Raw genomic sequence first — 23,066 nt, forward strand, 5'->3', positions numbered from 1 at the left:
ATTTTAAGTGTTAGCCCATATATTTATATTATTATTATTATTATCAGTCCATGGACTCAAACCCAAATTACCTATATCTTTTCTAGCCTTGTGGATGTGTGATTCCAATAAACATAAATATTCTAACTCCTTCGTTTAACACTACTTTTTCTATCTCTTTTTCTTTTTTGCAAGTCTTTTTAGGAACCTTAGCTTATAAATTGAACATTCAACTCCTTTTTCATTAGTAAGTGTTCTTTAACTTTATCTGAGTGTTTGTAATGTTGTCTTACATCTTTTCTTTACAATAATTATTTAAAATATTAGGGTTTGTGTTAGTTGATATATGATATGGGTTTATTTGAATTGATTCATGTGCGTGTATTTGCTTGTTTAATTGATACACTTTGATGCATTTTGAATAAAACCTTAAGAAATTTTAGTACTAAAAAGAAAATTGGAAAATACAGAAGAATTATGTAGATAAATAAGAATTGAAATTCTAAAACATATGTGTTGAGGTTGACAAAATTATAGTTTAGTCCTTAATTAAAAAAAAAAAAAAAAAAACCCTCAAGATCTTTTTGCAAACTTTTATTTTTTGGATATAAGGATAATATAGGTAGTTACCATACAAAAAGTAGAAAATGGCAAAATCATAATTTAGCCATAAGGAGAAAAGGACACATTTTTAAATAACAGAGCATTAATTAACGTGAGTTGAATGTAAAATACTTTGAACATCTTGAAAAAGTTGGTGTGTACGTAAACAAAAAATAAATTAAGATTTATATAGTCAATGGAAAAAATATTGAAAGTTGCTGTGATGACTTATTCTTTGTTATGGTAACGTTGCCCAAAATCTTTGGCGTAAAGAAACCCTAACCTGGGGCCATAGTGCTGGCTGGGCACCTCATTTTCGCACATGAAAGTTACCCCTAGCAGCACCCACCTTAAAGGAAATAAAGGGAGGGGATGGGCTTGAAAATCTCATTAATTTCCACTTAAATTATAAAGAATTGGACGTCTGAGTAAATGAGCTTTGAACGTAGTATAAAGCTAGATTAACCTTTGAAATACGTGTGAAAAGCTAAAGGAGAATAGGGTGGCTGTGATCGTAAATTCATAATAATGCGCCCCAAGGAATAAAGCGCCGCTCTTTCTTCAGTGGAGGTCAGTCGCCGAGAATCGGTAGAGAAGCCTTTTATAAAAGAGAAAGCCGGTTTCTGCTTCTTTCTGATTTTGAGCTTTCGATTTCGATCCGAGAAAATTAAAAAAGAAAAAAAAAAGAAAAGGAAAAGGAACACGCACAGAGGCCTTTGCAAGAAGCTGAGATCAAAAAGAGAAACGATGACGTAGGTAGGCACGCGCATTTTGGCTCGAGCCTCTCTTCTCTTCGGCGAGCAGGGCGGCAGCTTTGTGTCCAGGCCCGGAGAGGCAAGACTCTGCACCGAAATTTGTTTGGACCTCTAAGCTTGTCGGCCTGAGATGTTGCCAAGACCTTGAGGAGACCCGCCCAAGGAGCATATATGATCACATTGGTCACCATCAAACGTGCTCCTTAACCTCTCCCCCTTCTGCCCATCATCAGAACTCTCAGGGAGTCCCCATCTCCGAACTTTGAATACGGAATCTGTTAGCGATTAAACGTGTTTGGCAGTATGATTACGGTTGTTTTTTAAAATATTTTTTATTTAAAAAAATATATCAATAATATTTTTTTATTTTTTAAAAATCATTTTTGAGATCAGCACATTAAAATAATTTAAAAACATAAAAAACATATTAATTTAAAACAAAAAAAATAAAAAATTTTCAAATTTTTTCAGAAGCGCTTTTGAAAAGCACTCCCAAACACCCTCCAAAGAACCACATTTCCAATTGCCTTAAGGTGTTGCAAAGTGATGGGGTTTTTTTCCGTTAGTTATATTAAAATAATATTTTTTTTAATTTTAAAAATTTATTTTTAATATCAGTATATTAAAATAATTTAAATATATTAAAAAAATGTTAATTTAAATGAAAAAAATTAAAACTTTTAATTTTTTTAAAATGTTTTTAAAATACAAAAACAAACCAGGTTGATTGTGATTGTGACTTTTTTCCCCTAATTTTTTATTTGTTTTTGTTTTATTTTTTTTATATTTTAAAATTTTTTGATAAGCTGATATAAAAAAAATTAAAAATTTTAAAAAATTATTTTTATATATTTTTAAATAAATAGTATTTTAAAAAACAATCCCTGTTGCTATTCTAGCTACCTCCGAAAATACTGATTGTAACACTATTTAAAAAAGCAACATTCCTTCATCCATCACAAAGTTCAAAGCTTTTTAATGCGTGAACGTGATAGATGTTTTAGATGTTTTTCAAATTCTAAGTGTATTTTATTGCAATTTTGGTACTAAAAAATATTTTTATAAATATATTTTTATATTTTTAACATCAATATATTAACAAAAATACTAAAAAATATCAATTTAATACTTTTTACAATAAAAATATTTTTAAATACACTCAAACATAATAAAAAACATAAGATGAAATAAATACTTTAAAAATTTTATATTATATAACTAAAATCTTTATTAATATCTTGGTTATGAAAAAATTATGATTTATAATTTTAAAAAAATAAAATAGTAAAAGGATCGCAAATAATTAGCTCAACCAATCATGGAGGAGTGATGCAGGTCCCAGAAGTGGGCTCCAATGATCATGCTACGTGAAAAACTTTATTTACTGTGGACCAGACATTACCATAAACTTACAAAAAGCAACTATGGAGATATAGACCATAGCCTCCCTTTGGTATAAAGCATCTGTCCCCTAAGCCCCTACCACCTTTGCTGCTCAAAATAAGTAATACTAGCTGCTAGTTCAAAACCACAGACAGACTCTCTTCTTGACTCCACAGCCATTATGGAAGAGATCCCTCTTATCAACCTTCGCAGGCCAGATCACAGCCCACTCTGCGGCAACATTCCGCTGCCAGAGAGCCCAAGACTTCCAATGGAGTTCTTGTCAAGGTCATGGAGTGTCTCGGCTCTTGAAGTCTCAAAATCTCTCTCGTGCATGGCCTCTAACAAGTCTGCAAGTAGCTCTAGTTGTACTACTGCTTCTTCTATACCTGAAGATGTCACCGGTGAGATGACCGAGGAGATTGTGCAAACCAATCCGTCTGCTAATTATCAGTTCTCTTTTGCTTCTTCCGCTACTTCCCAGCTTTTACTCGAGCGTATCATGTCACAATCAGTAAGTTCATATGATAACAGCCTTCGAAATTTGAGAGTTTTTAGCCCCGTTGAGGAACGCCGGCTCAAACTGTGTTTCGTATAAATTTGAAAAAAAAAAAGTGTTTTTAAATTCATTTTTTATATTTTAAAATTATTTTAATGCGTTAATATAAAAAAATAAATTTTAAAAAATAAAAAATATTTAAAAAAACAATCTCTGCAATAATTCCAAAAGCTACAAGGACACGCCTTCTTCTTCTCTGACATTATTTACTGTTCATGACTTTACAATCAAGTTATTTTTGATGTTGTAGGAAGTGTCACCGTTGGCTTCAGGGAGGCTCTCTCACAGCAGTGGACCTTTAAACTTAACAGAATCAGACAGCCCCCCAATTTCACCCTCTGATGATTTTGAAGACATTGTTAAGGTCTTGTATACATGTTTCTTCCTTAAAGATATTCCATGTTATTCCATTTTTTTCAAATTTTAAGCAGGGATACGGAGGTTAATGAGAGGTCAGTGAGCTGTAGTTTATGTGATATTAACCTCTCCTCCTATAAAAAATTCTCGAGTTTTATAATCAGGAGAAAAAAAAAGGTAGAGGAAGAAGGCATCATCGATAACAAGCAGACCAACTTCACAGCTTTCTCTGACTCTGTCTACTACCTATAACGCCTAGATCTTTTTCGTGTCCCAGCACTTTCGTTGACAGGGTTACTGAAGACACAGAGAGACGCCTTTGTCTTGTTCCTATGACTTTTTTTTCCTTGATATATTTTTGAGGTGTCTCGTCGACTAGGTTGAATTTATGGTCTTCCCTGATAATCTGAAAGAGAGAAAACATAAAAAAGAAAAAAGCTGCCACCTGAGGTGAGCTGTTACTCATTAGCAGTCATGGGCACGGTTATCTGCTGTGCCCATGGACTCCATTCCCACATTTGAGTGTGGCAGACTCTAGTGATATTTTTGTTTTTTCTTAACCATTGAAGTTAATATTTTCTTAGTCATGATTATGTTTTTCTTAACATACATGATTTTTCTTCTTGGTTCCTTACCCTTGAATATGAACACCATCAGGGCATGATTCTTTTGAAAAGCTTTTCACCTTGTCCTTTGAATCGGTTGCATTCGTAGAAAAGGAAAAAAAATTCTGAAGACCTATCCTGGTAGTCAAAAAAGTACCCGCAAACTTCCAAAATTTCCCATCAAGAGAATTGATGCCTTTGTAAAAACTAGGCAGGTTGATTGAAGGAGTGGGGTCAGAAAGCAAATTAAGTTGAAATTGGACTCGTCATGTTTCCAATAAATTTTGCTTGTCTTGCTTATTTGAAGCAAGCTGTGACTTGGACATGCTGCGAAGTTGAGTACTTTTATTTTACTTCTAGAATACGTAAGCAATTCCTGTTTATTTGTGATTTCGAGGCATTAATTTTGTGACCATAGTTACATTTTTCCTGTTCAAGGACACTGACAAAAGAAATGTAGGATCTATATAGTCTGAGACTTCTAATCTTTCACCATTTACCCTAAAGAATCACCCATTCAGATGGAACGGTACGGTAAGCATGCTTACCGTACTTCATTTTGTTTCCTCAAGGAAATGAACAGAAATTAGTGTGTTTTAAGCTGGAATGACATGACTTTTATATAACCTCTCTAGTTGTACATGCACTTTTGTTGCTGATGATACCATTACGTTCTCCGTGCAGTATTTTCGTTCTCACAACTCCTTGAACCCCCTATTCAATGGCGGCCGTGCCAGTGCTGGACCTGGCAGCGGTGCTCCTCCGAGTGGAGCCAAGACAGTTGGGAGGTGGTTGAAGGACAGAAAAGAGAAAAAGAAAGAAGAAACTAGAGCCCAGAATGCACAGCTCCATGCAGCTGTTTCAGTTGCTGCGGTGGCTTCTGCCATAGCAGCCATTGCAGCAGCCACAGCTTCTTCTTCAGCAGCACGAAGGAATGAGCAATTGGCCAGGACTGACATGGCTGTGGCATCTGCGGCTACATTGGTGGCTGCTCAGTGTGTGGAGGCTGCTGAGGCTATGGGCGCTGAGCGTGACCATCTTGCTTCAGTAGTGAGCTCTGCTGTGAATGTTCATTCACATGATGATATCACCACTCTTACAGCAGCTGCAGCTACTGGTAATGACGTTCGCTTTTATGTATACGAGAAATTTTTGAAAATATGTCTGCAAACTGTCTATTTCTGGTGCACATTTTGTCAGTAAAAAAATTATGATAGTTCAGCGAAGTTTTACTTAACCAGTTTGGTCAGCTGGGTAAATCTATTTTTAGATGTTTAGACTTGCTTGAGGATCATTTAGAAGCTACTTTGGTACGGAAATGTGATAAAATTCGGGTCTCAATGATTTTCATGACAGAAGTTTATGAACCTCATGGCCATCAAATACTGTTACAGCTTATACAGTCCCTTAATCTTAAAGCACTTCCGGGTGAAAATAGGCATTCAAGGATGGTTATTTTCCTTTATCGTGCAGCTCTGCGTGGGGCAGCAACCTTGAAGGCAAGAGCATTAAAGGATGTTTTGAATGTTGCAGCGGCAATACCTATAGAGAGATGCACTGGAATCTGTGGTGCAGGAAATAATGGATATCATAACCGAAGCCACAGCGGTGAGCTTGTCAATGGAGAGAATTTTTTGGGTGCTTGTAGCGTAGAATTCCTTGCCAGGGGCAGTGAGCTTCTCAAACGCACCCGCCAAGGTAAATTTATAATCATCAACATTTTTCTCTAATATGGCTAGTTTTATCACCTCAAAACTGAATATTAAATCATCAACTCCGATTGCATTTCTATATTTTATATCCTTTCTTGGAGAAAACAAAACAAAAAAGTTAACATTACTGTCATTGCAGGTGATCTGCACTGGAAAATTGTCTCTGTATACTTACACAGGACAGGCCAGGTGGGGTTTCTCATTGAAGTGTTTTGTTTAAAAATCTTTATTAATTACTTTCCGATTCCCACCTGTTTCACTTGAAATGATGTTGTCTCAATGTAGGTGATGCTAAAGATGAAGAGCAGACATGTTGCAGGGACTATCACCAAAAAGAAAAAAAGTAACCTGCTACCCTTTCTGCCAATTACATAGGACCACAAATTGTAGTTCTAATACTCATACTGATATGTCTTGTGAGATGCAGATATTGTGTTGGAGGTTTGCAAGGATATGCCAGCATGGCCAGGGAGACACTTGTTAGAGGGTGGAGATCATCGTCGATACTTTGGACTGAAAACACTAGCTAGAGGCATCGTGGAGTTTGAGTGCAAGGACCAGAGGGAACACGATATCTGGACTCAAGGTGTTTCGAGGCTTCTCTCTACTGTGTCCCAAAGAAAAAACAGAATTCTTCAATTTTAGAGTTCCACTATAACTAAAGGCAATAAGTTTGTTTTTTTTTTTTAACTAATTTGCTAGGCTTCTGAACATAGTGGAACTGTTGTTGGTTTTATCCTTCTCGGAAATATAAATGGATAGGTGTGGAATGTAGGACTTAAAGAGGTTTCCTCTGGGAACTAGAAATGAACGTAAGGAGAGAGAGAAAGAAAAGGAACATGTGCATGCTTTCTGTCTTCAGTTCGACAGAAGCAAAGGAAGCAGAGGTATTGTAGTAAAAAGCATGTTGAAGGAGAATTTGACTTCAAATATTAGATGGTGTTATTTAGCTGAAAATCGTGGTTTGCCTAATTTCTTTCGTTAAATTTTGCTAGGCAATTTTCTTTCCTTGTGGTGCTATCTTATTGGAATCGGTACTGGAAAGCTCTTCTGCAACATCATACATGAGTTCTGGAAAAATTGGATTACCTCACGGTGTGAAAATTAATTGATGGATGCTAATGACTTTCCATGAGTTGGATTGCCTTTTCTGCATCGCAAAACCATAAAAAAAATGCCAAAAAGCAGTTGAACGAATGTCAATGTACTATATAGATTACTGCGGTAGAGAATTTAATTGTGCAGTTTCTAAGAAATTCACTTCAAGGCTTGGAATACATAAAGAAACAGAAACGGAGAAGTGATGTCCCTAGCTATCTTGGGCACTGCAGACAGTTAGAATACTAAGGAAAAGATTAATGATATCCAAATACAACGAGACGGCAGCCCAGATGTACTCATCATAAGCATAACGTTTGATCAGGCTGTCTGTATCGTATATTATGAACCCGCAAAATAAGATCGATGCCAAGCCCCCAAAGATCATTACAGAAATCCTACCCAAGGGAAAGAAAATCTGCATTGTATGAACAGCATAAAACATCAGTTGGAAAAACAACCTCGTTGAGTTCACGAAAGCAGTCAAAGATGAAAGTATATATACCTGAATCAGAGCAAACAGCAGAAGAGCAATCAGGGAAGCAGACAAGAAAGGCCCGAGGAAGCTGAAATCATGACCTCTCCTTGCCGCCCAGAAGGTGTACAGAGTGAGAACAACCATGGCCGTGAAAGTTATGATGGCAGATTGCAGAATAACCTTCCCTGTTATCACATCATTTATCACATTATCAGTGATACAATTGTTGAATCAACCAGCCTAGGAACCTATAGTAAATTAGCCTAATTGAATCGAACAAGGCTTCTACGTGATTCGAACTGCTTCCAGCAATGTTTAAAATGGAATACTGTAACCAAACTTGCCCCACCATTTCCATCTCACGTGGAAGCAAAAGTTTGAAGCATATAGAAGTACTAGGTAATGGTCCTATGATCAAACAGCTGAAGATTTAATCGCACAAAATTAACTCCCGACTCCATTCATGAGCAGAACACCAAAGACTAGAGAGAGACTTGTATTTCTTACCACTGGTAAACGCACATGTAAGTCCAACCAGAAATCCGAGAGCAGTGGTAAAAACTCCAAGGAGAAGATAATTCAGTGGGCGTAGCTGGTAAAAGTAATATAATGGACACAAGACTGCAGTGGTTTTTTTGGGAGAGATTCAAACGAAACATTAGATCAACCCGTCAAGCAAAAAAGAGAACAAGGTGAAGATGAAATTGATGGCTCTGAATATGCAAACATACCAATAAAAGGAATAACAATGATAGCTATATAGACAGCCAATCCCACCTTAGTGTGCACGATGAAGTTTGAAATGGAATCGACTGAAACAACTGCGGTTGCCACCGCAACGGTGACTAGCAGTTGTATGGCAATGATTGTATAAACTTTACGAATGAAGACCCAGTGGTACCTCGGACCGTCCAGTTCAGCTGGATATTCTCCGACCTCGAAATTTCTCCTCTGCCTGGGATTCATCCACATTGTCCGAATTGGTCAATTTTTGTGCCTTCTGTATTAGGTTAGAGGTTGTTTTTCCAGTGAGAAAATGAAAGCAAAATTGTGGCAGAACAACAATCCAAAGATGCAGAAACATCAAGGCAAGTTTTCTATGAATAATTAAGAACAATACAGCAAGGAATATACTTGAGAAAGAGTTTTCCTTTCAAGCATAGCTTTATGTTTCATTCCGTCCTCTAGATGGTTTCCCTCGTGAGTACGTTTGCTATTCCTTCTCGAGCCTGTTCTTTCCCAATCTATATATAAATTACAGCCGGCAGGTCATCGATCCGTATCAACATGGCACTTAGCAGCCATCGTAAGACGAAAAAGCATATTTATTATCACAGTTCGTCGTCCTCTCAGACGTAGTTGCCGGTTGAGAAACCCATGCCAATTAAAACCCAAAGTAATTCGAGGAGTTTTTTTCTACTGTAAACAAACTTATTTCCCACAGTAGGAGATAGTAAAATACTAAAGTAATCGCGCACGTAGCATATACATTACAAACAAGTAGTCAGTCTCACGTGTCAAAAATAACGATTTGTTTATTAGTTGATTCTTTCCTTGTCTTTTTATGCCATGTCATCTTTTTTATGTTTTTTTTTTTTTCATAGCCAATTGATTCTTATATAAAAAAATATTAATGTTGACTTTTAAGAGAATAAATTAATTTAGGCTTCTTTGTTTGGCGGAAATTCATCTCCTGAAATCCATTTTCTTAATTTTTTTGTTTTTTTTGTTATTAAAAAAATTAATTAACAAAAATACTTTTTAATCAAGGAAAACTTTTGATTTGGTTTCTAAAAAAAATATTTTTCTTTTAATTTAGATGAAAAAAAACTTTTTAAAAATTATAAAAAATTTAAAAATATCGTATAATTTGTTGATAATATCAAATTTAATTCTTAAATTTTAAATTATTATATATAATTTGATTTTTTTTCTTTTGATTGATACTTATTTTATTTGAAATAATTATTATTATTATTTAATTTTTTCATCTTTAATTTTTTATTTGTTAAATTTAATCTCTATTATTTATTTTATTAAGATACTTTATAAAATTATATTTTTTTAATTTTTATTCTTATTTAAATTTTTAATTTATAAAATGTATTTCTTATTATTTTAATAAACTTAAAAAATAAAACATTAATAAAATTAATTATTTTTTAACTTATTTTTCATGACATAACTAAACACTAAAAAATATTTTCTATTATACTACTAGAAAATAATTTATTTTTCTAAAATTTATTTAAAAAAAAAAACTTAACAAACAATGCACAACACACGCGTTGGAAAATATTTTATCTTATCGTGCAAGTCTAGAAAGAACCTTTACATTTTGATCCATTTATAATTTTAACGACAAGAAGAGATCACGACTCGTAATTTAAGTCCTATACAGTTTACTTCACGACCTCTTCAAGGAAGTAAAGGAACATAAAATGGAAAACTTCCAAGATAAGGAAACTGGTAAAAGGTAAACCACTGTGACGTAAAACCCTACAAAAATCTACGATTAAAAGTCACTAATATATACGCATGTGATAAAGCCACTCACATCTGGCCTTGAAACAAAGGAGACTGGCGGCGGAAAAGAGAAAAGAGGGAAGAAAATAGTATATTAGAGATCGAGTTGCTTTTTACAGGATTATCAATTTGATTTCATTGAATGCGCGAGAGAGACAAAGCTGAGAAATGATCTTAGGTTCAAAAACTGGACAGTGATCTTAGGTATCAGCAGCTCTGAAGATGGTTAGCAGTGAGAGGAAGAGATTAATGATGTCCAGATACAAACTCACTGCCGCCCAAATGTATTCATCGTAAGTGTGCCGCTTGATCAGGTTGTCTGTATCATATATGATGTATCCGCAGAATATGATTGAAGCCAAGCACCCATAAATCATCACAGAGATTCTACCCAGTGGAAATAAAATCTGCATCCAGAAAACAAAAATAAAAGCCATGAAAATTCATGACAGAAAATTCAAAAAACAAAAAAGTTACCAAGATTCGGAGAATGAAAAGAAGAAGCTGAAGAATAACATTACCTGGATCAAAGAAAATACAATAAGGACCATGATTGCCCCAAACAAGAAGGGGCCGAGGAAGTTGAAATCATGGCCTCTCCTAGCTGCCCAGAATTGTACAGGGTGAACTGACAACTACCACAGTTTGTCAGAATCACAGACTCCAGAATTACCTTTCCTGTGTTGCCCAAATATATTTCACTATTTTCAGCATGTATACACAAGAGCCCAGTAAGAAATTCATACGCAAAATGACACGGACTAACATGTCCGAGAAAAATTTTCCTGCTATTTTTTTAATTTAAACAACTGTAACTTATTTTTACAAATTGATTATTTTGTGAGTTTATTAAAAACATTCAGCTTCACTTGTTACAATTTAGGATGTGGCGTTAGAATGGTAATAAACTCTGATTTTACAGACTAAGACCATGAAACTCTTAGAACAGCATTCAAAATTTTGCAGGCATAAATTGGTATGCTACCAACCAATAATATCTTATTCCAAAACTTATTAAAGTGATGAAGAACAACAAAATCAAATTAAACGTAATTACTTCAGTGTAGGCAACAAGTAAGCCAACAGCGAAGGCGAGACAAATGGTAAAAATCCCAAGCAGAATGTAATTCACTGGATGCTTCTGGTGGTAGTAATACAAAGGCAACAAAGCTGCACAAAATCACCCATAATTAAAAACTAAATTCAACCTAACGTAATAAAACTTAAACATAATGGTATTGGTTCAACTTATTACTAAAAAGGGGCATGGAGAATTGAGCGATATAACTACCCAGCCCAGCCAGCTTGGGTCGAAAAGAACACAGCAACGCGGACAGAAACAACGACGCTGCCACTTGCGATTGTTAAAAGTAACTGAAAGCAAGATTGAATACACTTTCCTAATGAAGGCCCACCGGAGCTGCGGGCTTTCGACATTTGGATAGCGGCCTTTGCTCCGACCTCCCAACTCATTTCCTGTACGAGCTTGATTCCACATCTTCAAAACTTTTTCTTTCTCTACTATAGTGTTGTGTTTGATGCGGAAGTGAAGGACAAAGCGGTTCTTTTTTTTTTTTTTATTTTTTTTTTTTGTCAAGGAAGAGCTTTAAGCGGTGGGAGAGCAAGGGAAGAGGTGCTATAATAAAAGGGGTTTCGGCGAGATGAGAACAACTTCAAAGAGACGTCAACGGACTTTCGCGTAGAATGACATGGAGTATACGTGGAGTGTTCGTTTCTTGACACGTGGATTGTCCGGTGGTGTCTAGAGTTCTCGGTTTTTTTACGTTGCTTTGATTAATTTTCTATCTTTTCTTTTTAAACCATAAAAAAGTAAAAAGAAAAAAAGAAAAGGAATTATGTTGCTTTCTTTTTTATATTTATATGACACTATTAAAGAAATAAAGAGTAGCCTAAGGATAGAAGGAGGAAAAAAAACCAACATCGATTTTGTAGCTTCCAATTAAACGAATGAATCCCGCGTATTGCCGCGTGGTTTATAAACAAATACACTTAATAGTATTGTAGAACCTATGAACCAATGCTAGATACCAATATTAGAACATTGATTTAAGAATAGGATAGAGAAATATTTTTTAATGACAGAAAAAAAAGTGTTGTGTTGTTGATCAAAAAACTCAGAGACTGAAAAAAATGATTTGTAGATACTATAGGTTGTTTTGTGAGGAAAGATACAGTTGTATTTACTACATGAATTTAGCTTTATAGGTAAAAAAAAATTACAAAGCTAAATTTCTCTATTAACAATATTAAAAAAACCAATAAAGATAATTTTGGAAGGAAAAAAACCATGAGAAAAAATATTGTAGCAATTGATAATGTTTTGTGAGGAAAACTATAGCATTTTTTTCCAATAAATAAAATAAAAAAACCATTTAGAGAAATATGGTGTAGCAATCCACAGTGTTTATTGAGAAAAACTACAACGTTTTTTCCTCATATGATTTAGCTTATTTTGTAATTATAATTTTTAACCAAACTCAAATTAAAAAAAAATTGACAAAGATAATTTTGAAAAAAAAATAAATAAAAAAAATCACATAGGAAAAACACTGCAAACAATTTCATAAGTATTTTAAAGAAAAAAAATATAAAGCTCAATTCTTAATCAGCTCAATATTAAAAAAAAATTGACAGGGACAATTTTAGAAAAAAAAAAAAAAAAACAAACACAAAAAAAAAGAAAAATATCATGTTGGGAACACTGTAGCAATTCACAGTTGTTTTGTGATGAAAAGCTACAGTGCTTCCCCACATGAATTCAGCCTTATTATTAATGACTTATAATTTGTAATTCACAAACAACTCAATATTAAAAAAAATAAAATTAAAAAGGATAATTTGAAAAAAAAAATATAACAAAAAAAACCATGCGGAGAAACACTATAACAATCCATAATGTTTATGAGCAAAGCTACAATGTTTTTCCCCACATGATTAAGCTTTATTTACAAAAGTTTAAATTCTTACCAACTCAATAAAAAAAAAATAAAATGGATGGAGATAATTTTGGAAAAAAAAAATATTACAAAAAAAGAAAACACAAAGAAACTGGAAAAAAAAACCATATGAGGAAAAATTTTTAATTAATTCATAGTGTTTTGTGAAGGAAAAACTTGTAATTGCAAATTCTTAACCAGCTTAATATTTAAAAAAAAATTGACAAAGATAACTTTAGGGAAAAAACATAACAAAAACAGGAAAAAACCATGTGAGAAAAAAAACTTGTAAAACAATCAACAGTAATTTTTGAGAAATTTACAGTGCTTTCCTTACATATTATTAACTGTATTTTTTAACCAGCTCCATATTAAAAAATAAAAATTAAAAAAAGATAATTTCGGAGAGAAAATTAAAAAAAAAAACATGCAGCACTCTACAATGTTTTTAAAGAAAAAAAAATTACAAAACTAAACTCTCAATCAGCTCAATACGTTTGAAAAAAAAATTGACAAATATAATTTGTAAAAATAAAGAAAGTTTAAATAGAAAAAAATATGTGAAAAAACATCGCAGCACTCTACAGTATTTAAAGATAAAAAAATTAGAAAGCAAAAATTTTTAACCAATGTCAATATTTTAAAAGGTTGTAAAATCAACAAAAAATAATTTTTAAAAAAAATTAAAAAAAAAAAAAGGAAAGTTGAAAAAAAAAAAAAAAGAAACGAAAAAAATGAGAAGGAAAAGTTAGAAAAAAAAAACAAAAAAAAAGGGAGGAAAGCACTGTTTAAAAAAAATTAAAAATAGGAAAGTGGAAAAAAAAAAAAGTAATTGTTTAAAAAAAAACAAAAAAAAGAAAGAAAAAGTTAGAAAAAAAAGAAATAAAGAAGCGAGGAAAAGCATATACTATGGATTACTGTTGTAATCCACAATGCTTTGTGTGTGGCATTGTGGTTGGGAAACAAGTGATTCACCCACACCATTTAGAAGTATTATATAATATAATAGCTCTTGGGAATAGATTTTAAATTTAATTAATGTATATATTTGTGTTTAAGATAGTTATAAAATAATTCATAAATCCCAATGCGGCTCCGTTCAGAAAAAATGAGTTATCCACAGTTTAATTTTGAATTAAAAATCTAAATTGAGTAAAAATAATATTTGATTTGATAAAAACTTGGTTAATTTCATCATAAACTTTAATTATTTATTAAAAAATAATTTTTATTTTAATAAAAAATAATTTAAATTAAAGTCAATGACTCTGAGCTGATTTAATTGTCTAGATTTTTTTTCTAAATGATTTTTTAAACAGCTCACACAATTATAATTTTAAATCCTATAAATGTTCGTGAATTATGTCTGACCATATCAAACAAGAAAATTAATTTTGAATTTTCGGTTGTTACACAGAATGATCCAGTTTACGTGTTACTTCTCTCTCTCTCTCTCTCTCTCTCTCTCTCTGTTTTTTCTTCTTTTTTTTTATAACATTGTCACGGTTTCCCTTTCACATTCGGTAGCTGGCCTGTGGAGTGTTTGCAACGGTTGCTTTCTTGTTTTACAAGAATGATTTGAATTATTATTTTTTTGAAAATATATTAAAATAATTTTTTTTAATTTTATTTATTCAGAAAATTATAAAATAATTTAAAACCAAAAAATCAATTTTTTTCAAAATCATTTATATATATATATTAGTAAAAAAAATGGTAACTTATTTATTTTAGTTGGGATGGTGATCATAGGTTCCGCTCTGTAAAGAAGTTTGTTTAGCTATGGAGTGTTATGCTGAGCTGTGTTTCTGACTCTGGACTGGTTATTGGGTCTAGCTCTTGGATCTAGTTTTTATATAATTGAATAAAGAATGTTTTCGGTAACTATAAACTGAAGCCCAAATCTGTACCAGCCCAAAAAATAAAACATTAATGGACCCGAAGTTCCCCGACAAAATAAGTATCAACTTGGGTTTTTTTTAAAAAGGCAAAAAAAAAAAAAAACTTGGGTTCCATTCATGTTTTATCTTGGTGGATTAAGAGTGTCTTTTATATTACAATAAAGTTCGCGTTACAATATATTTTCTACTTGACATTGGGTTATGATATAGGGCCATAGGCCTTCCAAAAGTTTCTCTCTCTTACCATCCCTCTGGAAAAGGTACTTGGATGTGTGACAAAACTCCGTTCTCTTTCCAGGTGGGTTTAGCAGTAACAACCAAATAATTATTGTTGTAAAACCCTAAATATTATCATTAAAGATATTTTACCAACAACAATATCTTTTTTTAATTATATTTTTAAGAATAGGCACAGTAATTGCAATAACAAATTCAAATAAAACATTAAGAAAAAACCTAAAAAGCATCACTAAAAGTCTATAGTTATAGACTCATTGCATTTGTCGACTTGATGAGTATAATGATAATTTTAGTTTTTTTTAAAAAAAAATAACAAAAATATGAGTGAAATTGTAAATTGTAATTATTTTTTAAAGTATTTTACTATTAGAAAATAATATCAAACTATATTTTTTTATTTTTTAAAAATTATTTTTGATATTAGCACATCAAAATAATCTAAAAATATAAAAAAATATTTATTCAAGTAAAGAAAAAATAAAAAAATAAATTTTTTTTAAAAATACTTTTAAAACAAAAAATAAACAGATAAATTGCTTGTTAAGGAGAGCATGTATATAATTTCTGTTCTACCTCTACCGAATGGATAATGTGTTCGATCTGCCGCATGATATCACTTTCAAAACTCGTAGAAAGAGTTTCTCGTAGCTTGTTAGCCACCTCTATGGTCCCAAGGGTTTCCTCCTGGGCTCCTGAGGTTCCTCACGGTGGTCTCCCTACCTGCCCCTTGTCTTTTTATGCCAGGCCCGAATGGCATGGCGGTCCCACCGGTGGTGATTGAGGGTTTTTTTTTTTTTTTTTTTTCCTCGTCGCCGTGTGAATTGTACTGCTTAGAATTTTAAGATGCAAAAAAATATTTGCAGGGAAATAAATACGTGGACCCGTTCTCGCTGAAGCTATTTGTGACCTTTAGCTTAGCTTCATTTTCAATGCCCGACATTTAGTTACTGCATCCAAGGACTCCAAGCTCTCTTAGCCAATTATCGTTTTATCCATTCAGACAGTATGGAGACAAGACATGATAGGTGTTCACCTTTCTACAGTGTATTTTATATATTTAAAACATTCTTAATTTTTTTTTATTATGTTTGATAAATAAATAATATAAAAAAATGATGCTGGATTATAGTGATAAAATAATTATACTGGTGGCTCGTGATTATGATAGTACAAGTGATGGGGTGACGGGACAGATGAAATGAGTGAATATAATAATTTTTTTATAAGTATTTTTAAAAAATTTTAATTTTTTTTTTTTATTAAAGTATTAACCTGATAAATTAAAGTATTTTTAACCTAGTAATTATCAAAAAATTAATTATAACTACATTACCTAACAAAGCTATGTAATAAAAGATGATGAAAGTACCGAAATTAATGGTGTGGTTGGGTGGTCGTTGAATAAATGTTAATCTTTTCGAAGGGGGGAGACGCTGATCTTCCCCTTATATAACAGGTAGAGATCGGTCTCCATTCTCGCCAACCTCTCTACGATAATTAATGCACAGAAAGAAAATGGAAACACGCTTGGTATTTCTTTTGGCAGCGTTGTTGGCAACAGCACTGCTGGAATCTAAGCCTGTTTTGCCAACACTAGCGTCTGAAGCTGATCACTCTGTTTTGTCAGAAGTAAGTGTTTTCGAAACAGGAAACTTTCACCCAATACAATCTGATGTAGGAACAGCCTCTAGCTGTTCACCTCCTAGATCCTTGTTGATTTTTAGGCCAGAAGAAAAGGGCACGTATCCTGTCATCTTGTTTCACCACGGCACAGGCTGCCACAACTCTTGGTACTCTGATATTTTCAAGTTCATCTCTTCTCATGGATACATAGTGGTCGCACCGCAGGTACTCCTTTTTCCATGTCCTTTCTTAATACATCCAAACATACTGTACAAATCGATTCATTCTTCATGAGTTTCATGTAAAGCTTTTAATAAATCCACAGCATACCATGGATATATGTTGTTCCATGTATTTTATTTTTGTCTAATTTTGATGAAGAAATATTCTCTGTTAGGATTGACCTGACATCGGAGTTTTGATCCTTAGTTATACGAATTGATGCCACCTAGCGGACAACACGAGCTTGACTTAATTGGCAGCAAAAGTGGCAAACTGGTTACCCTCAGGTCTCCGGTGTGTGCTACCTGAAGATATTGAAGGGGACATGCACAACCTCGCTCTTGCAGGCCACAGTAGGGGTGGATACATTGCATTTGCTCTTGCACTTGGGCTTGCCGGTGTTTCCTTAGACCTCCACATTTCAGCGCTGATAGGAGTAGACCCCGTTGCGGGGACTTCCAAAACTAATCAGATGGAGCCCAAAATACTCAGTTACGAATCTTGCTCTTTTAACTTTTCGATTCCTGTAGCCATAATTGGTACTGGGTTAGGCAATAAGCCAGCCTTCCCCATCTTACCGCAGACGTGTGCTCCAGATGGGGTGAGCCACACGGAGATTTTCAATGAGTGCAAACCTCCATGTAGCCATTTTGTTACCACAGACTATGGCCACATGGACGTTTTAGATGACGATATAGGTCTAATTGGGGAAGGAGCCCGTGCGATATGCAAGGGGTCTCGGTGGGGGGTTAGCAGGGATCCCATGAGAAGAACTGTAGGTGGCGTTTCCGTCGCCTTTTTAGAGGCTTTTTTCAAAGGCAACTACATGGACTACAACAAAATTCTGCAAAAACCTAATTATTTTGCTTCTGCAACACTTGATCCAGTCCAGAACAAAAGTGAAGGGACATCGTGCTCAAGTTTATCGGCTATGTCCATGTCTGCCACGTTTGACTTGCATATTGATGAACTGTAGTGTATTTATTAATCAGTTGAATAATTGTCCAATTTCCACAAAGGTTCTAGCAAAGAGAGTGCTGATCAACGCATCTTTGTTTGTTTCCCTTGGACCTAGTATATGATATATATTGTAATTTATTAAGAAATACTTTTAAAGTCTTGAAGAAAATCCTATTTAGCAAGAAATAAATCAATGTGAATTAATATAGTGATTTTTCTTTTTCTTACTCTTTTTTTTTTATTATTATATTCTTATAGATCTAAATTAATGACCAGTTAAAGAGCATTTAATAAGAAAAGACTAGATTCAAATATAAAGGACCGAGATGGAGGGAAAAACCAAAAACAAAAAAAAAAAAAGTTTTCTAAATTTTGGGCTAAATGTAAACTTTAGTCTTTCAACTTGTTCAAATTATAAACTTTAAATCTCTAGCAATTTATGAAATTTAGTTTTGGTCATAAACTTTATTTTTTTAATTTTTTTATTCCTGATTCGAGAAAGAAGAGAGAAAATGACCAAATTCTGATGGTAAAAAATAAATCAGTTAAGGCTAATTCTGGCAACAAAAACGAATAATTTAGATGTTAATAAATTCATTTTGATGTGAAAAATTTAAATAAAATGTTTTTTTTCCTCTTAGACTTGTTCGAAAAGGTAGATATGAACCCAAAATAATTTTTTAATTGTGAGTTTTAGAGTTAATTTTTGAGTTATTAGATGCTACAGATATATTTTAGAAGATGTTTAAAGTGTTTTTTTTTTTTCTAGATTAAAATATGGTTGAAAATAGATTTGTTTTGGTCTAAAACAAACCAAGTCAAACCTAATTGAGTTCATTATCCAAGTCAAATATTTGATAGATTAATTTTGATTGGATAGGGATGGGGCTTGATAATTTTTTTATTGTATAAATAATTCTTAATTTATTTAATTAAATATATACAAGAATATTTTGAATTTTATTTTAAAAAAAGTTATATACAAAAACACATTATAAAAATCTACATATATTTTTTTAATATATATATCATTGAAGTCATAATATTTCACAATTTGTCAATGAATCTCTTAAACATATCTGACATAGTTAACGTAGTCTGCTACTAGCTTTTGAGTTCAGTGGCAACTAATTATAACCCGGAATAAAATTATAAAAATGTCCCCTCAAAGCCATTAAAGTCTGGAGCTTAAGATTATAAGATTGTTTTTTTTTTTCTTTTGAAAATAACATAATGAGTAAATTATTTTGCAAACTAGCATTCATAAGAAAAATTTAAAGAAATCAAATAACACAGTTTTGTTGATTATGCCACTTCTAGTATCCCAATCAACAAAAAATTTAGTTGATTGTGCTAGTAAAAGTAGTGCAACAAATGTATTTTAATTAGTTCTCCTCCCCTATCTTTTCTATTTTTTGATCCTTAGTATTTACATTGAACCTTTAAAAATTTAATTATATCTTCAAGTTTGTATTTTTTTTAATTTAGTTTTTATTCTTGTGATTTTTATTTGTTTTGATTTAAATGCTTGTTGAAGGTTTTTATTTTGAATTTCATCCCTTATAATTTAATTTCATTTGATTATATTATCAAAACTCGTCCTTGTTCTTTTTATTATTATTTTTAATCCCTTGCATTATTTTTTTTTATTTTGTCCTATATAATTTTATTTCATTTTGTTTTATTTCTGATTTTGGTCTTTATTTTTTTGTTGTTTTTTTTATTTTTTTCATCATTTATTTTTTTTTTCAATTTAATCTCTGATTAGTTTCTTTCAATTATTTTTTATGCAAGGTTTGGATCTTTTTTTTTTAATTTAGAATTTTGCTTTGTAATTTTTTTATATTTGTTCTTTACAGGGTAATCTAAATCTCATGATATTGCGGTTCACCAGTTTCAATAATTAACCCAGTTTAAGTTTGATTTAAAAAAAAAAATCTTTTTTTATTTTTATTCTATTTTTCATCATTTGACATTGATTTATTGGGCCTTGAGTTTCGTGATTTGTTCTTCTTTTCTTTTGTTGAGTTATTTGTGTCTTCATATCTCGAGTTGCGAGTTAACCTGTGTTAACTTGGTATTTTTAAAATTAATTTTTCTCTAGATTTTATCATTTATCATTAAATTATTGACCATCGAGCATTGCTATTTCTTCCATTTTCCTTCATGTCGGGTTATCCAGGGTGCTGGGTGGTCGAGTTAATACGTGTTATCTTGGGTATTTTTTTTTCATTTTTTTTGTTTAACTTCGATCATTTTTTTAGGTTATTTTTTAAAAATTTTATTTTTAAATTAAATCTAATATCGCATTTGATGGGTTTGTAAAGTTAATTGACGTTTCTTTTTTTCTTTTTACTTTGGCGAGCTTTATTATTATTTTTTTTTTACTTTCATTCTTTGACTTTAGGTTATTGGATCTTGAGTCTTGTGATTTTTTTTGTTTTTTTTTTTACAGAGTTATCTTGATCTCATAACTCGGGTCATGTGTTAATCAAGTTAACATAGATTGACTTTATCATTGCCTAGACATCTTTATTTATTTTAAAAAAATATCAACCCGGCCCGCGATACAACACCAGTCACCACTCTAGTATAAACTATATCTGATATAAAAAAATTATTCCTTATATTATTCTCATCACATATATCTACTTACTTGGGCCCTATTTGTTTGTTGGAAAGTAATTTTCGTTTGAAAAATGATTTTCTTGAAAAGTGAATTATTTTCCGATGTTTGTAGTGTCATGAAACATCAATTAGAAAATATATTCCAGTGTTTGGTTATGTCATGGAAAATAAGCTGGAAAATAACTTATTAATATTTTTTTCAAGTTTATTAAAATAATAAGGAACAAATCATACAAATTAAAAAATTGAATGATAATAAATTTGAAAAAAAAATCTAATTTCATAAATTATCTCAAATAAAATAAATAACAATCAAATTAATGGAGATCAAATCTAATAGATAAAAAAATTAAAAGATGATGAGATTATAATAATAATAATTACAATTTGATAAATTATTTCAAATAAAATAAGTAACAATCAAAAGAATGAGTACCAAATTTGATATATAAAACATTTTAATTAAAAAAATAATAAGAGAAAAGCAAATAACAATCATAAAAATAAAAAATAAGGACCAAAGTTAATATAAAAAAATAAATTAAATCAAATTCTAAGGGGTGAATTTGAAAAAAAAAATAAAAAATATATATAGAGAGAGAGATGAAAAGTTTGAAGACCAAATTTGTTATAATCAGCAAAAAAATATGATATTTCTAATTTTTTCAAAACTTTTAGAGAGTGTTTTCCTTTCAAAATAAATGAAAAATACTTTTCTAGAATCCAAACCAAATTTTTATTTGACTGTAAAGTGTTTTCCGTCGATTAATTTTCTAATAACAACTAAACAAAAAAAATTAAAAAAATAATTTTAAAAAAACTACTTTCTACCAAATAAACAAGGTATTAAGCATTGTATATTTTAATGGAGTTGTTTTTTTCAAGTTAACAGTGAAGCTCATCAACCAGGCTAACCCAGCCCAAGAAGCTAGTCATGAAAGATTTCATGAATTCATAATTTACTATTACATTCAAATGGTTGGTTGTAGGGGTGAGCAAAAAAACTAAAAAATCAATTAAACCGAGAAAACTGAATTTTTTTTTGAAAAAACTAAACCTTGAAAAAGAAATCGAATATAATTTTGAAAAAAAATGACTAGTTTGGTTCGGTTTTATAAGTGTGAAACCAAAAAAACCGAATCAAATTGAGAAAACTAAGCTAAACTTAAAAAATCGAGTCAAAACCGAGCTAAACTACAAAAAACCGAGCCGAACTAAAAAACCTGAGTCAAACTGATTTGAACTAGTTATTTTAAAAAAAAACTAAACTGAATCAAAACCAATTAGCTTGAACCAGTTTTTTTTTTTTTTAAAAAAATTATTTAATTATTCTTTTAATAAAAATCGAATCAAATAAAAAATAATTGTCTCATGTTTGGCCTATCGTTGTCACTTGTCAGTATAAGGTTCATCATGTTGCGTGTATCACGTGTATAATTAATGGCGTTCAAATATTTTATGACTTTTCAACGGTTATAAATTTTAATATTTTTTCTTTCTTTAAAAATTTCCAATTCCTTATAAATAAAAAATATGAATTTCATATGAATGAACTTCAGACGTGGATATTTAGGTAGTCGCGAAATGTGATTGGATTTATTGACTTTCGCCACAGCATCTGCCTACCCTTTACCTTTTCCTTTTTCTATGAATATGCAATTCCTTTTCATTTCGCATCAATCTGGGACCATGATCCAGAGGAAACTTCTAGCATCAGAAAAAATCCTGAAGCTTGATTAAAGTGGAGAATAAAAAAGTACGAAACTTTACACATTTTTTTAAAACAATATTATATGCTTAAACAAAATAATCTTAACATGATGAATTCCATATGTTACAACCAAAAGTATTTTAAATTTGGGTTTTTTATTTTTTCTTTTTGGGTGTCGATATTTTATAGCAAACTTATAATTAAGTTATGTTTTGTCTATGATGTAGGTGAAATTTCATTGTGGGTTGATTTTGGATTTTTTTTTGTTATAATATTGGTGATTGTAATATAATCACACTTTGTTATAATTCATGCTCATTTTTAAGAGAGAGTGTTGAAAAATATATTAATCTTAAAAATTAAAAAAAATTCAATAATCAAGAGGTTGAGAAAGATAAATCACAAGATTTGTTGAAGAAATCCAAGGGATTGACTAATTTATTTTGGATGAACCATCATAAACATAAATAATTTATAATCTTTCTCTTATAACTCTTGTATCCATGGAATAAGCTACCATGATCAATAAATATTATTTATCTTAATCATGAAGCTGTGTAATTCAACTGGTTATAATTTAAATTTTTTTTTTAAAGATTATTAGTTCGAGTTTCATAAATTTTAAAGTTATTAAAGGCTTACATGATCATTAATTTAAGGACCCATAAAATTAATTAAGATATATACAAACTCACCTGAATATCTATATTAATTTTTAAAAAATATTATTTATTTTTTATTATTTCATAAATTCATCCACTCAAATTTT

At 31.5% G+C, this 23,066-nt stretch overlaps 3 protein-coding genes and 1 pseudogene across 5 annotated transcripts; 2 read left to right on the forward strand and 2 right to left on the reverse strand.

Annotated features, from left to right (window-relative positions):
• Positions 1-2,800: 2,800 nt before the first annotated feature.
• On the forward strand, positions 2,801-6,925 carry LOC118061662 (VAN3-binding protein). 2 transcript variants are annotated; one of them, XM_035075173.2, is made up of 7 exons: positions 2,801-3,234; positions 3,530-3,643; positions 4,926-5,358; positions 5,715-5,939; positions 6,093-6,142; positions 6,239-6,296; positions 6,381-6,925. In XM_035075173.2, exons 1-7 carry the CDS (start codon positions 2,902-2,904, stop codon positions 6,596-6,598), a joined length of 1,431 nt encoding a protein of 476 aa, XP_034931064.1. In that variant the 5' UTR covers positions 2,801-2,901; the 3' UTR covers positions 6,599-6,925. The 2 variants fall into 2 exon arrangements, with proteins under 2 accessions (XP_034931064.1, XP_073265314.1); XM_073409213.1 differs by having other exon boundaries at positions 5,775-5,939.
• Positions 6,926-7,141: 216 nt separating this feature from the next.
• LOC118061661 (protein LIFEGUARD 2) lies at positions 7,142-8,954 on the reverse strand. Of its 2 annotated transcripts, XM_035075171.2 has the most exons (5): positions 8,664-8,954; positions 8,261-8,529; positions 8,037-8,150; positions 7,557-7,714; positions 7,142-7,469 (listed from the first exon to the last, which is right to left on the reverse strand). In XM_035075171.2, the coding sequence occupies exons 2-5, from the start codon at positions 8,499-8,501 to the stop codon at positions 7,263-7,265; spliced, it is 720 nt and encodes a 239-aa protein (XP_034931062.1). In that variant the 5' UTR covers positions 8,502-8,529; positions 8,664-8,954; the 3' UTR covers positions 7,142-7,262. The 2 variants fall into 2 exon arrangements, with proteins under 2 accessions (XP_034931062.1, XP_034931061.1); XM_035075170.2 differs by lacking the exon at positions 8,664-8,954 and having other exon boundaries at positions 8,261-8,657.
• A 1,176-nt stretch (positions 8,955-10,130) lies between these two features.
• LOC118062284 (protein LIFEGUARD 2-like) lies at positions 10,131-11,553 on the reverse strand (annotated as a pseudogene).
• Positions 11,554-16,668: 5,115 nt separating this feature from the next.
• On the forward strand, positions 16,669-18,162 carry LOC118061660 (chlorophyllase-1, chloroplastic). The gene is given in 3 exon segments (XM_035075169.2): positions 16,669-17,001; positions 17,206-17,247; positions 17,249-18,162. Coding segments are annotated over 3 exon segments (1,101 nt in total). The 3' UTR covers positions 17,975-18,162.
• Positions 18,163-23,066: the final 4,904 nt, after the last annotated feature.

The sequence above is a fragment of the Populus alba genome, chromosome 5 (assembly GCF_005239225.2).
Source record: "Populus alba chromosome 5, ASM523922v2, whole genome shotgun sequence".
NCBI classification, from domain to species: domain Eukaryota; kingdom Viridiplantae; phylum Streptophyta; class Magnoliopsida; order Malpighiales; family Salicaceae; genus Populus; species Populus alba.